This window comes from Phyllostomus discolor, chromosome 8, assembly GCF_004126475.2.
Source record: "Phyllostomus discolor isolate MPI-MPIP mPhyDis1 chromosome 8, mPhyDis1.pri.v3, whole genome shotgun sequence".
In the NCBI taxonomy this organism is placed as follows: Eukaryota; Metazoa; Chordata; class Mammalia; order Chiroptera; family Phyllostomidae; genus Phyllostomus; species Phyllostomus discolor.
This window is the reverse complement of record NC_040910.2, coordinates 16395811-16409112: the sequence shown is the minus strand read 5'-3', so window position 1 is coordinate 16409112 and position 13302 is coordinate 16395811. Positions and strand designations below refer to the sequence as shown.

General features: G+C 49.8%; 1 protein-coding gene across 2 annotated transcripts in view; it reads left to right on the top strand.

The window, feature by feature from the left end:
- The window catches only part of NR3C2 (nuclear receptor subfamily 3 group C member 2), a 292733-nt gene extending 280693 nt beyond the window's left edge, over window positions 1–12040 (top strand). Inside the window, exon 8 of one of the 2 annotated variants that reach the window (XM_036031871.1) lies at window positions 9390–12040. In XM_036031871.1, coding sequence (XP_035887764.1) covers window positions 9390–9545 — 156 coding nt within the window. In that variant the 3' untranslated portion in view covers window positions 9546–12040. The remainder of the gene's footprint in view (window positions 1–9389) is intronic. The other variant, XM_028520129.2, reaches the window with a different exon arrangement.
- The last annotated feature ends 1262 nt before the right edge of the window (window positions 12041–13302 follow it).

The window sequence follows — 13302 nt, the reverse complement described above, 5'->3', positions numbered from 1 at the left end:
ACGAGCGTGCTGGCCTGTTCAGGTTGGGGCTATGAAATGCCTTTTAGCAAGTGTTCACAAACCAGTCTTCTTAGATATTTTTCTGATGGCATCTCCCTTTATTGAGATATAATTGACATAAAAAGCATGTAAATTTAAGGTAGACAATATCTAGCTTTGGTACAATTATATCTTGCAATACAATCACCACTGTTGCATTTAGCTAACATTTCTATCACGTAACTTAATTACCATTTTTTTGTGTGTGGTGGGAACAATTAAGATCTAGTCTCTTCGCAACTTTGAGGTTTACGATACAGTGCTACTGTCTGTAGTCACTGTGGTGTCCGTCAGATCTCAGGGACTCACCTGCTGGTTTGCAAGTCTATACCCACAACTTTACCTCCGGCCCCTAGGAACTACCATTCTGCTTTTTGTGAATTTGCCTTTTTGAGATTCCACCTGTAAGTGATATCATGTATTTGTTGTGTGTTTTTTTGTCTGACTTATCTCAGTATAATGCTCTCACCGTCCACCCATGTTACTGCGAAGGGCAGGGGTCCCCTCTTTCTCCTGGGTGAGTAACACCCCACTGTGCATGCATCGTGTCTTCCTCGTCCAGTCGTCTGCTGACGGACACTACGGCCGTCCCCACGCCTTGGCCGCTGTGAGCGCTGCTGCACTGACCACGGGAGTGCAGACGGTTCTTCCAGGTCCCGCTCTCCTCTCCTCTCCTCTCCTCTGGCTGTACACCCAGGAGTGGAGTTGCTGGATCATACGGTGCTTCAGTTTTTAACTCTTTAAGGCATCTCCATGTTGCTTTCCATAGTGGACGAACCACTTCACATGCCCACCAGCAGCGCCCAAGGTTGTTTTTCTCCACAGCCTCGCCGACACTCACTTCTCCTCTTGACGGCAGCCATTCTAACAGGTATGAGGTGGTCTCTCACTGCAGTTTTGATTTGCGTTTCCCTGATGATTAAGGGTGTTGAGCATCTCTTCACGTACCTTCTGGCTCACTGTGTGCCTTCTGTAGAAAAATGTGCCCTTCTTCTGCCTGTGTTTAATTGGATTATTTATTTGTTAGAGATATGAGTTCATAATGTATTTTAATATTAACCCCTTCTCCAGTATAGAGTTTGCAAATATTTTCCCCCGTTGCCTTTTTATGTTTTGTTTTGCTACATACACTATATTCATTTTATTAATGTAGCCCCATTGGTTGCATTTGCTCTCTCTGGCTTTGGTGTCAGGGTAATACTGGCCTCATAGAATGAGTTTGGGCATGTCCCCTCTATTCCAGCTCTTTGCAGGGGTTTGAGAAGGACTGATGTTGTTACTCTTCAAATGTTTGGTAGGTTTCACCAGTGAAGCCATCGATGGTCCTGGGTTTGTTTGGGTTTTTCCGTGTTGGGAAGTTTTTGAATACTGATCAAATCTTCTTACTCATTATTGGTCTGTTCAGATTTTCTATTTCTTCCTGATTTGGTCTTGGCATGTTGGTATATTTTTGAGAATTTATCCATTTCTTAAAGGTTATCCCATTTGTTAGCTTCTCACTGTTCATAGTAGTTTATGACCCTCTTTATTTCTCTAATATCAGTTGTAACATCTCTTTGATTTTCTCTTCTTTTTCTATCTTCTTGAAAAAACAGCTCTTAGTTTCATTGTTTATTTTTTTCTATTTTTCTGGTATCTGTTTATTTTGTTCCCACTCTGACCTTTATTTCCTTCCTTCTGCTAAATTTGTTTTGGGCTTAATTTGTTTTGTTTTTTTTTCCTAGTTCCTTGAGGTGTCAAGTTAATTTATTGCTATAAACTTCCCTCTCGGAGGTGCTTTCGCAGCATCCCATAGGTTTTGGTATGTTGTTCTGAGACATTTTCTTTTGACTTCTTCTTGACCAATTGCTTGTTCGGAAGTGTATTCAATTTCTACATATTTATAGATTTTTCTACCTTGCTTCTTGTTGCATTCTAGTTTCATACCATTGTGGTTTATAGCTTTTTAAAATGTACTGAAACTTGTCTTGTGTCCTGTTTTTTGTACCATGGAGAATGTTTTGCAAAGAATGCATATTCTGCTTCTGGATGAGCTACTCTACATATACACGGCATTGGGACTAATGCATGGTTCAAGTCCAGCGTTCCCTTGCTGGTTTTCTGTCTGGAGGAAAGTGGGTGTTCAAGTTCACTACTATTACTGCCCTATTTCTCCCAGCTCTATTAAATATGATTGTTGAGTTCATCTTCTGGATGAATCAATCCCTTTATCATTATATATGGACCTTCTTTGTCATTACTATTTTTGGGTTAAAGTCGATTTTTTGTAAGTATATTCACCTCCACTTTTCATGAACTGCCTATGCATAACCTTAACCCCACCGTGAGTCTCTTGTAGGCAACGGACAGTCTTTGTTTCTGTCGTTGTGATCACCATGAGGCCGACACAAGACATCCCACACACAAGCTGCTGTCAGGGTAAAGTGGGCTGTTAACTTCTATCACCTGTAAAAGCTTCACCTTTACAGTCCCCTTTTCATATCTCTGATGATATTATTTACCTCTATATATTGTGTGTTTAACAAGTTATATTAGCTGTGGCTATTTTCAATAGTCTTTTCCATTGAATTTTGTACTATAGCACACATCGTATTACGGAATTTGAGTTTTCTAAATCTGTGTTTATCTTTAATATGTTTTCATGTCACTGGTTAGCATCTGTTCATTTCAGGTTGAAGAATGCTTGAAGTTCCTGAAAGGCAGGTCTAGTGGTGATGAACTGTCTCAGCTTTTGTTTGTCTAGGAAAGTATTTCTCTTTCGGAGCTGAAGGGTAACTTTGCCAGATAGAGTATTCTTAGCTGGCATTTTTTTTTCTTTCAATGCTTAGAATATCTAATTCCCCTCTTTCCTGGCCTATAGGGTTTCTGCTGAGAAATCCACTGATAGCTTGATGGGGATTCCTTGTAGTTCCTCGGTAGCTCTCTCCATTGCATTTACTGTTTCGTCCATTGAGTTCTTCAGCTCCCTGACTGCTGCTTGGTTCTTTTTTATGATTTCTTTGAATTGTCTTTTAGGAGCTCATTGAGTTTCTTCAAACCAGGGATTGGAATTCTTTATCAGCAAGATCACAAAATTCTGTGCCTTTGAACTCAAGATATTAGAAAATTGCTCTTTTGATGGTGACGTTTCCCTGATGTTGAACATTCTGTGTAGTTGAGCATTGCTGCTTTCTCGTTGGGAGTAGCAGGCACCTCCTTGAGTATTCTGTTCGTTGGTGCTGATGTTCTGGGTTTTTTCTGCCTATGTATGGGTGCTCCTGTTACTCTGGTCTTGCTCCCTCTTGTGGCAAAATTCTTAAGCTTTTATGTCTTCTGATTCCTACCAGACTGACTCATGAAAAGAAATCTCTTTCGTTTCCCAGAAGGTGGCGCTATAGCTCAAGTTTGTGGTTTCTCCTTGGCCCATTGACCTTGGCCAGTTTACTGGATCTCCACACTTGGAAGTGCAAGAAAGAGCCGGACATAGAGTGGGGGAGATGTGCATCTGGCACTGGGAGCACTGGGTGTGCCTGCAGGTGAACAGGGGGATTCCCGGGTGTGGTGCTCCCAGACAGTCCTGGGTACACTTGCTGCTCAGCAAGGTCAGCAGGACGCTTACCTGCTCTTTCCCAGTCTTCCTCCTCCTCCCAGTCATTGGGGTCCTGCCTCAGTACTCTGGGTGCCATGGAGAGACAGGGGCTTCTCCAGCCACACACTGGTAGCTGGGGGAGGCATGGTGGTGCCAGTGCACTGTTGCTTGGGGGTGAGGTGGGGGGCAGTGTGGTGCTGGTAAAGTTCTCACCGTCTCTGCTGCATCCAAACTCGTTTTAAGGGACTCTCCTTTGCTCCAACAGTATGGTGGCATTTCCCCTTGGGAAGGCTAGACTCCTGCAGTTTCTCTCTCGTCTCTGGCCAGCACTCTGCTGGTCCCACCGCTCATACTGAGGTCTGTTTGCTTGTTCCTGGCGCACAGGTGGCAGGCCTCTTCCAGGTTCTCGGTATCACGCTGGACCCCACAGAGGTGCTTTCATTCCTGGATGGGGGAGGAGGACAAAAACATGAACCATCTTCAGCCGCCATCACTCCCAATGGTATCTTTCAGCCCCTTTCTCTTGGCCACATCTCCGAGGCCTTCAGCTCTAAAGCAGAGCTTTCCCGGAGGGCCGAGCGGACAGTGTGAGCTGGGTTTTCAAAGGGCATCCACAAGGAAATGGTGGCATCACCCGGTTGTTAAAGGTTACATTTATTCCTGGGTGTAGAAACAAATGCTACTATAAATGGGGGGGGGGGTGCTTTGCACCATGCTACTGCCCTGTCCTACTGAGAAAAGCAGGGGTGCCCACCTCACTGATACAGGCATCTTGTGTGCTGGCCCATGCTGGGGCGCGGGGGGGATGTTCTGCAGGAAGTACAGACCCCTATGAAGTCACTGCACCACACTTCCCAGTGTCCTCCAGGCCACTGTGGGAGCCCCCGGAGCATACGACCACTGACCATGCCAGTTCCTGTTACAGGAGGGAGGGGTGCAGCTCTGCCTCTTTGCCCCTAGCCCCGTCCCCACAGCTGGCTAAAATTCTAGTCTTTGAAAATTATGCTTCCAAGACTTTTTACGAGCAGAAAGCTTGATCCTATTTAGATGAGAGCTCTGGAGCCAGCAAATAACTTAGGAGGAATGAGTACGCTGTTCGAAAACAGGTGGGACCCTGCATCAGGGAGGCTTCCCCATCCAGTGCTGTCCCCACTGAGTGGTTGTATAAGCTTGGAGCAGCAGCACCAGACCCCCCTGCACGGCACCCCGAACAGGCCCCTGCTCAGGGCAGAGGGGGGCTGGGGGAGCGGCCACGCACAGGCCGTGGTGACTCTGTAGACGGAACGGGAGAAGGGCACTGGCAGAGCCCACAAGGTGCCTTCAGGGTGGCTGAGCCTCCGGGGCCCCAGCAGAGGCACTGTGTGCAGAACAAAGTCACTGTACACACCTTTCTCTGACTCCTTACAGAGCAGGACTCTCACCACTGATTGTAATTCGGGTTCTTGCCTCTCCATGGAGCCTGGCGTTACTACCAGGAAAGGCCAGTGGGAATCAATATGGAGGTGGCAGGCCTGGCTCTTTGTCTCATTGCTTAAAATTAAGGCATCTGTGCTGACAGGCCAGCAGGATAGGGCTTTATCTTTGTAGCCTCGACCTCCTTCCCACCCCATCCCTCTGGCCGCAGAGAGCAGGGGTGGGGCTCACCCAGGGCGTGCGTACAGAGCCAGGTTAAAACCCAGTGTAAACAAGTTGAAGGAAAACATGGAAGAAGGAGCTAGCTTCCCCACACTGAGTTCCGAATTACTGACTCAGCGTCACTCAAGTGGAGATGCCCACTTATCCCTGCAGTGGTCGTGCTTCCACACTGAAACTGATGGTTATTTTGCATGGACAATGCTGTCACCCACGCAGCCGCTCGGGAGTTAACGCTAACCGGGTCTTGTTTTGCTTCCTTGAGTAAGACTAGCAACGCACTGCCCTGAAAAAATACTGTTGGGGGAAGTTTTTCCTGGCCACCTAAGAGTTCAGGAGAAAGGCAGGAGCAAGGGCCAAGCGCCTTACCGGGGCCTCTCCCGGATGCTGAGGGGCCACGTGGTGCTTCCTGTCCTCAGGGCGTGTGCAGGCCACCTGAGGAGCCGCAAAGGGGGAAGGTTACACGGATCAGAGATGGGAACCTCAGGATGAAAGAGGAGTGGTGTCCCTTGGCTGTTTGGCTGTCAAATAAATGAGACAAAATATAGCATCTGTGACTTCAGGGAGTCGGGGGGCATCATGGAAGAGCTGGGGGAACATGCAGAACAAGCCAATACTCACACCCTTTGAAGAGAACAAGTGACATTTTTAAAAACCATTTCACGCCGAGTTAGTGTCCGGGACAGGACTGTCCCTGGAGGGCTGTCCATGTGGAGTCGACCTGAGGTGCTTTCCTTTGAAAGGTGGCCTCCGGGAAGGTCTGGCCTCCCGCCACCACACCCTGGACCCGAGGGGCCCTGCTCTGCTCGGGTGGGCGGGGGAACAGCGGTTTGGGGGGCAGGTAGAAACCCTCCGTGGTCATTCAGCGATGCACAGCCTCCCAGGCTGTGACGACAGCCTGGCCTTACGCTGCCCGCCCGAGCGGCCATCCTGCCTGAGGGGTTGGGGACGGTGTCAGTGAGGACATGTGCACTGTACCTGTTTGTATCCTGGTTCTCAGTCCCACAGCGTGCACAGCAGCTTCACACCAGGCTGACGCCTTGGAGGCAGCCGCCCGAGCCTATGTGCAGCCCAGGGGCCAGACACTTGGCCATGACACAGCTGTCAGACTCACAAACCAGCGCCCACTCTGGCTGGTCAGGATCCCTGCCCACCTGCAGCTGCTTCTTCCTGGCCTGTGCTATCCAAGGGGACCAGGGTCCTTCCTCGCCCTGCAGACCCCCTCCCTCAATCACCTGGGACACCTGGCCTTGCTTGTCACAGGTGATCCCTGAACTTAGCAACCACAGCCACTGGCTCAGAACCTGCTGGCTGAGTCCTGCAAAGGTTCTCAGCCTGGTCCCAGGGGCCAATGGGCCCAGCAGGCCTCTGAAGCAGCCAGCACCATCTCCATCCTGGCCACAGGTGTTCACGGGCTCAGAGACCTCACCTGGTCGAGCCCCCCTCCCAGCAAGGTGCCCATCCCTCTGCAGCTGGCCAAGGCGCTTGCGTAAACAGAAGCCCTGGGTATCAACTTATGACTGGAAATGAGCTGCTTTCTTGGCCTGTGGAACACGGGACACAGGTGGGCGGAAATGCCAGTCCTGGGCTCTCATGCATGGTTAGTGAGTGGTGTCCAGGACACTTGTCCCTGGCCCACCTGTGAGGAAAAACAGCTGAGCCCCTGTCTCCTAGGTGATGCTTGGTGCCCGAAACACAAGCACAAGGGAGCTACAGACAGGGACAGAGGCACTGGGAAGGCCTGGGCCCTGTCCCCAAGAGCAGGTCAGAGGTGGCCCCGGTCACGCTGCCTCGAGGTCATGAACATATTCGCTCTGCTCTGCGTCTCCTGCCGTACGTGCATCACCACTGCTGTCTCCTGTTTACAAACAATCCCTACGTGGCCCCGGCCCTGCCAGGTGACGTGTGTCAGATGTCAGCAGGTGTGCTCACACAGGTGCCCGCCCAGTGACCCCACCCGAGGGCTCGGCAGCCCCACCCCAGGAGAGCGGGGCCCAGCAGGGCTGTTAGCTTCACAGCCACCGGCCCGCCAGCTTAAAAAAAAAAAATTAAGCCTGCCATCCCAATTCTATTTTGAGAATCTTTCTGGAGAGGGCAGAAAACAAATTCTGCCATCCCTCACTTTACAGAAGGGGGGCCTGAGGGCTGAGTTCCAGGAGATGACTGGCAGGCTTGGGAAACTCGGTCCGAGAGAGAAACCTGACGGAAGGAGCCCAGGCTGGAGGGAGGGGAGCACCCCAGGGCCCTGCCCTCACAGCGTTCCTCCGGCTGGATGCCCCTCCCCCGTGCCAGTGCACCCTGTCCACACAGGCACCCCTGGGGAGCAGACACTCTTCTCGTCACCCCCCAGATGCGGAAACCAAGGCCCCGAGTTCACACAGCCAGCCTCTGTGTGTGTGTGTGGGGCGGGGTGCTGTCTCCCTGGCCTCCCCCATCTCCGGCCCCAGCCCCCTGGGGCTGCGACCACTGACACGTCTCAGTCCCTGGACCCCCCTGGGGAGCTGCCACCCCACCAGAAGCAGCGGCTGCGTGCTCTTCCCAGGGACGTCCCCATTCCTGCTCTGTAACGAAGGCCTTCACCAGCCGTTACTCACTATCCAGCTCAATCAGAGTTCACTGAGTTTTAAAAAAAAACAAAAACAAAAAAAACCCCTGAGGGACAGTGACCAACGTGTTTTCACAAGAATCACTTTTCCGACACGATTATTAATCCTGCCAGCTGTACTGCAGTGGGAAATGACCGGAAGTGTAGTTAACTGAAGAAAACTCAGAATGTGTACTTGGTGATTTGAAAGTATATTCCTAGGAAACAGAAGAGCAACTGGTAAGGCCATTCCGCATTTGTGGGTTACCGTTCTTTTACCTGATGGAACTGGAGGTGGCGCGGGTCCTGGGGGGTGGGCAGGGCCCTCGGTTACGGAGCAGGGTGGACAGGCGAGGCGACGTCACAGTCGTGCCCGGTGGGGGGGGGGGGGGGGGGCCCTTGTGTTTGCACAGTCAGCCTGCAGGAGAGAGGGGATGAGAGGGGAGGGGCACATCAGGGCGGAGCAGCTGGCCGCACAACGGCGGCGGGTTCTGCCATTTCTACAACATGGATGGTCCCTGAGGGCAGGCACGTTGAGCGAGCTGAGTCAGAGGGAGAAAGCCAGACACGGGATGACCTCACTCACGTGTGGCATCTGAAAAGCCGCATTCGCAGCAACAGGGCAGACTGGCGGTTGCCAGGAGTGGGGCTGGAAATAGGGACATGCCAGGCGAAGCGCACAAATTTCTAGTAACAGTCAATTCCGGGGGTCTAATGCACAACGTGGTGGTTTTAGCTAGTAACGCTGTATTCCATGCTTGAAAGTTCCTAAGCATATCTGAAGTACCCTTTTTACCACAAAAAAGAAATGGCAATTATGTGACGTGGTGCAGGTGTTAGCTAATCATTTCCCAATATGTAAGTATATCAAATCAACCCGTTGTACCACTTAAAACTTAGGTGCCCATCACATAATGCTGTATGCTGTTTATAAACCAAAGGTCTCAGTGAAGCCGGGGAAAACCAAAGTGAGGGGTCTCATGAGCCCTGCCACCAGGTTGGGGCAGGAAGCCTGCGGGGCTGGCGGCGGACATGCCGGCTGGGCCAGGCCTGAAGGCGGCAGGGCCCTGCCAGCACAGGAGCTCTGTCTTGTCCCTCACAGCCCTGGGCATCTTCTGGGCGGGCTCTGAGCTGGCACCGGCCCCTCCAAACCCAGCCCCCCTTATAACCCTGCCAGGGCCCATCCCCAACCTCCAAAGATCTGTGCACACGCTCACACCGCCCAGTTCACACGTGTAGAAGAATTTGTGAGAGAAATTCAGGGACCCAGCCGCCCAGTCACTGGCCCTGCTGTCGCTGCTGTGTTCCATCCTCAGCAGCAACACAGCTCTTGGCTGGATCTGTTTTGAGTGGAAGGCTTCTTACGTGAAGGGTGAGCACCCCTCTCCCTCCCCCAGGACAAATGACTTACTAATCAGACGGCGTCCCAGACGTGACTTCCTGGCTGCGTTTCTGAACGCCGCTCTTTGACCCGACCCGAGCGCGGTGACGCCAGGTGCCCCAGGGACAGGGACCGGGACGGGCATCAGGCCTCCGCATCATGTCCCCTCTCTGTCTGTGTTGCAGCTGGTGAGTGACCTGCTGGAGTTCTGCTTCTACACCTTCCGAGAGTCCCAGGCCCTGAAAGTGGAGTTCCCCGCCATGCTGGTGGAGATCATCAGCGACCAGCTGCCGAAGGTGGAGTCCGGGAACGCCAAGACCCTCTACTTCCACAGGAAGTGACGGGCCGTCCCAGCAGAACTTTGCCTTAAGTTTCCCTGTGTTAGTCGACACCCACGAAGGACCCGAGAAATCACATTTTTCACATGGGACGGTTGATTCGCACTCATTCAGCAGTTTTTCACTGTCAAGTCATGTCAAGGGTTTGGAGCCGGGGAAGCACTCAGACGTGGATTTGGCGAGACCCAGACAGCCGAAAAGGAAAGGACTCTTCCCTCTCCGGTCCCCAGCGCTTAGAAACACGTTCCCGATCCTCTGGATGAAAAGCCATATCTAGTCAATAACTCTCTGATTTTGATATTTTAACAGACGGAAGTTTTAACTATGCCATGTAGTTTCTGGTATCGTTCGCTTGTTTTAAAAGGGTTCAAGGACTAACGAACTTTTTAAAGCTTACCCTTGGTTTGCACATAAAACGTATAGTCTATATGGGGCATTAATATTCTTTTGTTATTTAAAAAACACAAAAAAGAAAAAAATCTATACAGATTCCTGCTGTGTAATAACAGAGCACGTGGTGTGGAACAGCGCCCCCTCTGGCTGGCATTCGCCCACGTTCCTCTGTACCACGGGCATCCACACCTTTAGGTCTGTTTGTTAATTAGGATGGATAAGATGTTAAAACAAATGCCTTGGTTTCAATTTCTAGTATCTATTGTGTTGGCTTTACAAATAATTTTTTTGCAGTCTTTTGCTGTGCTGTACATTACTGTATGTATAAATTGTGAAGGACCTGAGTTATATAAGGTATAAGGAACTTTTGTAAATGAGACAAAAAAAAAAACAGTGGTTAATAGGAAGAATGGGAAGTATTTTTGAAAGAATTCTATTTTGCTGGAGACTATTTAAGTACTATCTTTGTCTAAACAAGGTAAAAAAAATTCTTTTTGTAAAGTGAAATGTTCTGCATGCCTAACGAACCGTTTACAGTGTATTTAAGAAAGGGAAAGCTGTGCCTTTTTTAGCTTCATATCTGATTTACCATTTTACAGTCCCTGTTGTAAATAACCACGTGGAAACCTCCTGGGTGGTCTTCAGGCCTTTCTACTTTTCCTGTGCATTTGTTTTGTCCTTGGTCTCCCGCGCGGGGTGTTCGAGGGACTTGAGTGTCTGTTCTGGCTCCCGCTTTGCCCTGCTGCTGTCGGGGAACCGCTGGCCGTGGTGTCTGCGCGCTGGAAGGCGCCCCCTAACAACACACACGCGGGAGGAAGCCCCGGGAGCACGCGGCTCTCGGGCAGCTGGCTCTTCTCCACCGTCCTCCAGAGGCAGACTCAGCTGTAGGCAGTAGAGATTGTGGAAACGCAAGGGCTCAGCGAGCATAGTCTCTTCCCATTTCAGAAAAAGGAAATTTCCTCCTTTGGGGAAAAAAAAATCCCAGGCACTCGCTACGCCTGTGAAAGGTGACATGCTCCCAGCTGGTCTCAGGAGAGGGGCTGGCTGCCCCCGGACCCGGCCTCGGGAACACGCGGGCCTTTGCAGGACACTCTGGGACGAGGCGCGTGGGCGTGGGCAGAAGGGCGGCGTGGAGACCGCACAATCGTTAGAGGGTTTTTACATTTTTAAAAGGTAGGTTTTAACAATACATTTTATACAGCAACAGTTTTGGGGGGAGAAAAACTACAGATGATACAAGCAAGACAGTGGCACTAAAATTTGTAATCCATTACTCTGTTTGGCACTGAGGCAGTGTATGGCTTTTCTCTGCCCCACATCGCAAAACATCTCTCTCTTTGGGGGAGTGTAACAATAGGATCGCACTAAATAAACTACTTTGAATGGAGGCCAAATTAATCTTTTAAAAGTGATGATCATCGTCACGCACTCAGTGAAACTGCATTGTTTCCCAAGACCGAAAAGCTCTAGCTGGAGAAACCCAAGGCCAGGAGAAGGCAGCGCCGGGAGCCACGCTTCTCTGCAGGGCTCACCTCACAGGCAATGCGACCTTGTCTTTCCAAAGGCGCCGGCCCTGTGCCAGGGGGCACCTGTCAAAGGTGCACTCAGAGGGAGTCTTTCGTACATAATTTGCAATTTCAGGAATTTAATTTATAGGCAGGTCTTTAACTACAGCTAACTTACTTACATGCACAGCAATAGGAAAGCCACACTCGGAAGGGTATAAATACACAGCATGCAGACTGGGAGTTTCTAGGGGGGAGAAAAAAAAAGCGTACATGAGCAGCTTCTCGCTCAGACGTGCTTTTCACAAAATCAGAATTTCGATGTAACCGGGTTTGGGGTGGAGACGGTCTGCATCAGCTTTTTCTATTAACAAAGTTACTGGCTCCGTGTGTGTCTCCGGGTAACTTTGCTTGATTAAACAGCAAAGCCATATTCTAAACTCACTGTTGAATGCCTGTCCCAGTCCAAATTGTCTGTCTGCTCTTATTTTTTGTACCATATTTCTCCTAAAAATCTTGGTTTGGTACAGTTCATAATTCACCGGAACTTCATATAATTAAAAAAACACACTAAATTAGTTTAAAATGAAGCAATTTATATCTTTATGCAAAAACATATGTCTGTCTTTGCAAAGGACTGTAAGCAGATTACAATAAATCCTTTACTTTAATCACCTGTTGTTTTGGAAACAGTTCATTTGAACGTCTATAGGAACACCTGGATTTTGTGTCCTTTCACTCTTGATTACATGCGCTTCTGCCTACCTCTGAAACACAGCAACAGTTTTCTGGATTTTTCTTTTCACCCTATTAGAAAGAGACCTGTGCTAGCCACATGTCAATTACACTCTCTGGGGACAAATTAGATGCATTTCTTATTATTTGGTCCACGAAGACATCCTGTAAACATTTGATAACAGTAACCGTCACCCCATGGGTGCTAAGCACTGTGCTATATTAACTGCCTCCTTTATCTGCACAACTACACGGAAGTTTGTCCATTTCACAGACTTAGGACGCACGTGAGTAGACCCGACGCCCCACCCAACTCCCTCCAATGCCCCCTGTCTTGTTGTCTCCCCTGGAGTCTCCTCGGGCCCCCGCCCTGTTTCTCGCCCTCCTTACAGACCGCTCCTTTCGATTCCGCTCGTGAATGTGAACCACAAAAGAGCAGTAAGCAATTATCATCTCACTTTAAAATTAGAAAACACTTTTCCCCACAAGATAAAATTCAAGCACAGTCATGCACAGCTTAACGATGGGGAAACGTCTGAGAAATGCCATCACTTGGCAACTTCCTCGTGACACGGCCGTCGCCGAGTGCACTGCCCCAGCCCTAGATGCTGCGGCCCACCACACACCCACGCCTGGTGCTCCGAGGCTGCAAACCTGAACAGCGTGTCTCGGCACTGAGTACCGCAGACAGCTGCGACACAGTGCTCAGTTTTGTGTAGCCACACGTAGAAAAGGTGCAGTAAAAACAGTATAAAAGTTGAAAAACATGATATGCCATTTGGGCCACTTACCATGAATGGAGCTTGCAGGACTGGAAGAAGCAGAAAGAGTCCATTCTAAATCAACGATAAAAGCACAGCACCGTAAATACATAAACCTGTGGTACACACGTTTATTCTCGTACACACGTTTATTCTCAAGTACTGTGCGCTGTACACAGTTGTAAGTGCTGTGCTGTCACACGACTGATGGGTCTGTGTGAAAGTACCAGCATCGCCACAGCCGAGTGACTGATCCATGCCACAATGTTACTATGGCTACGATGTCACTAGGTAGTAGGGATTTTTCAGCTCCTGGATAACGTTGTGGCCCACTGCCATTGGCACGGTCCGTCGTTGGCCAAAAGG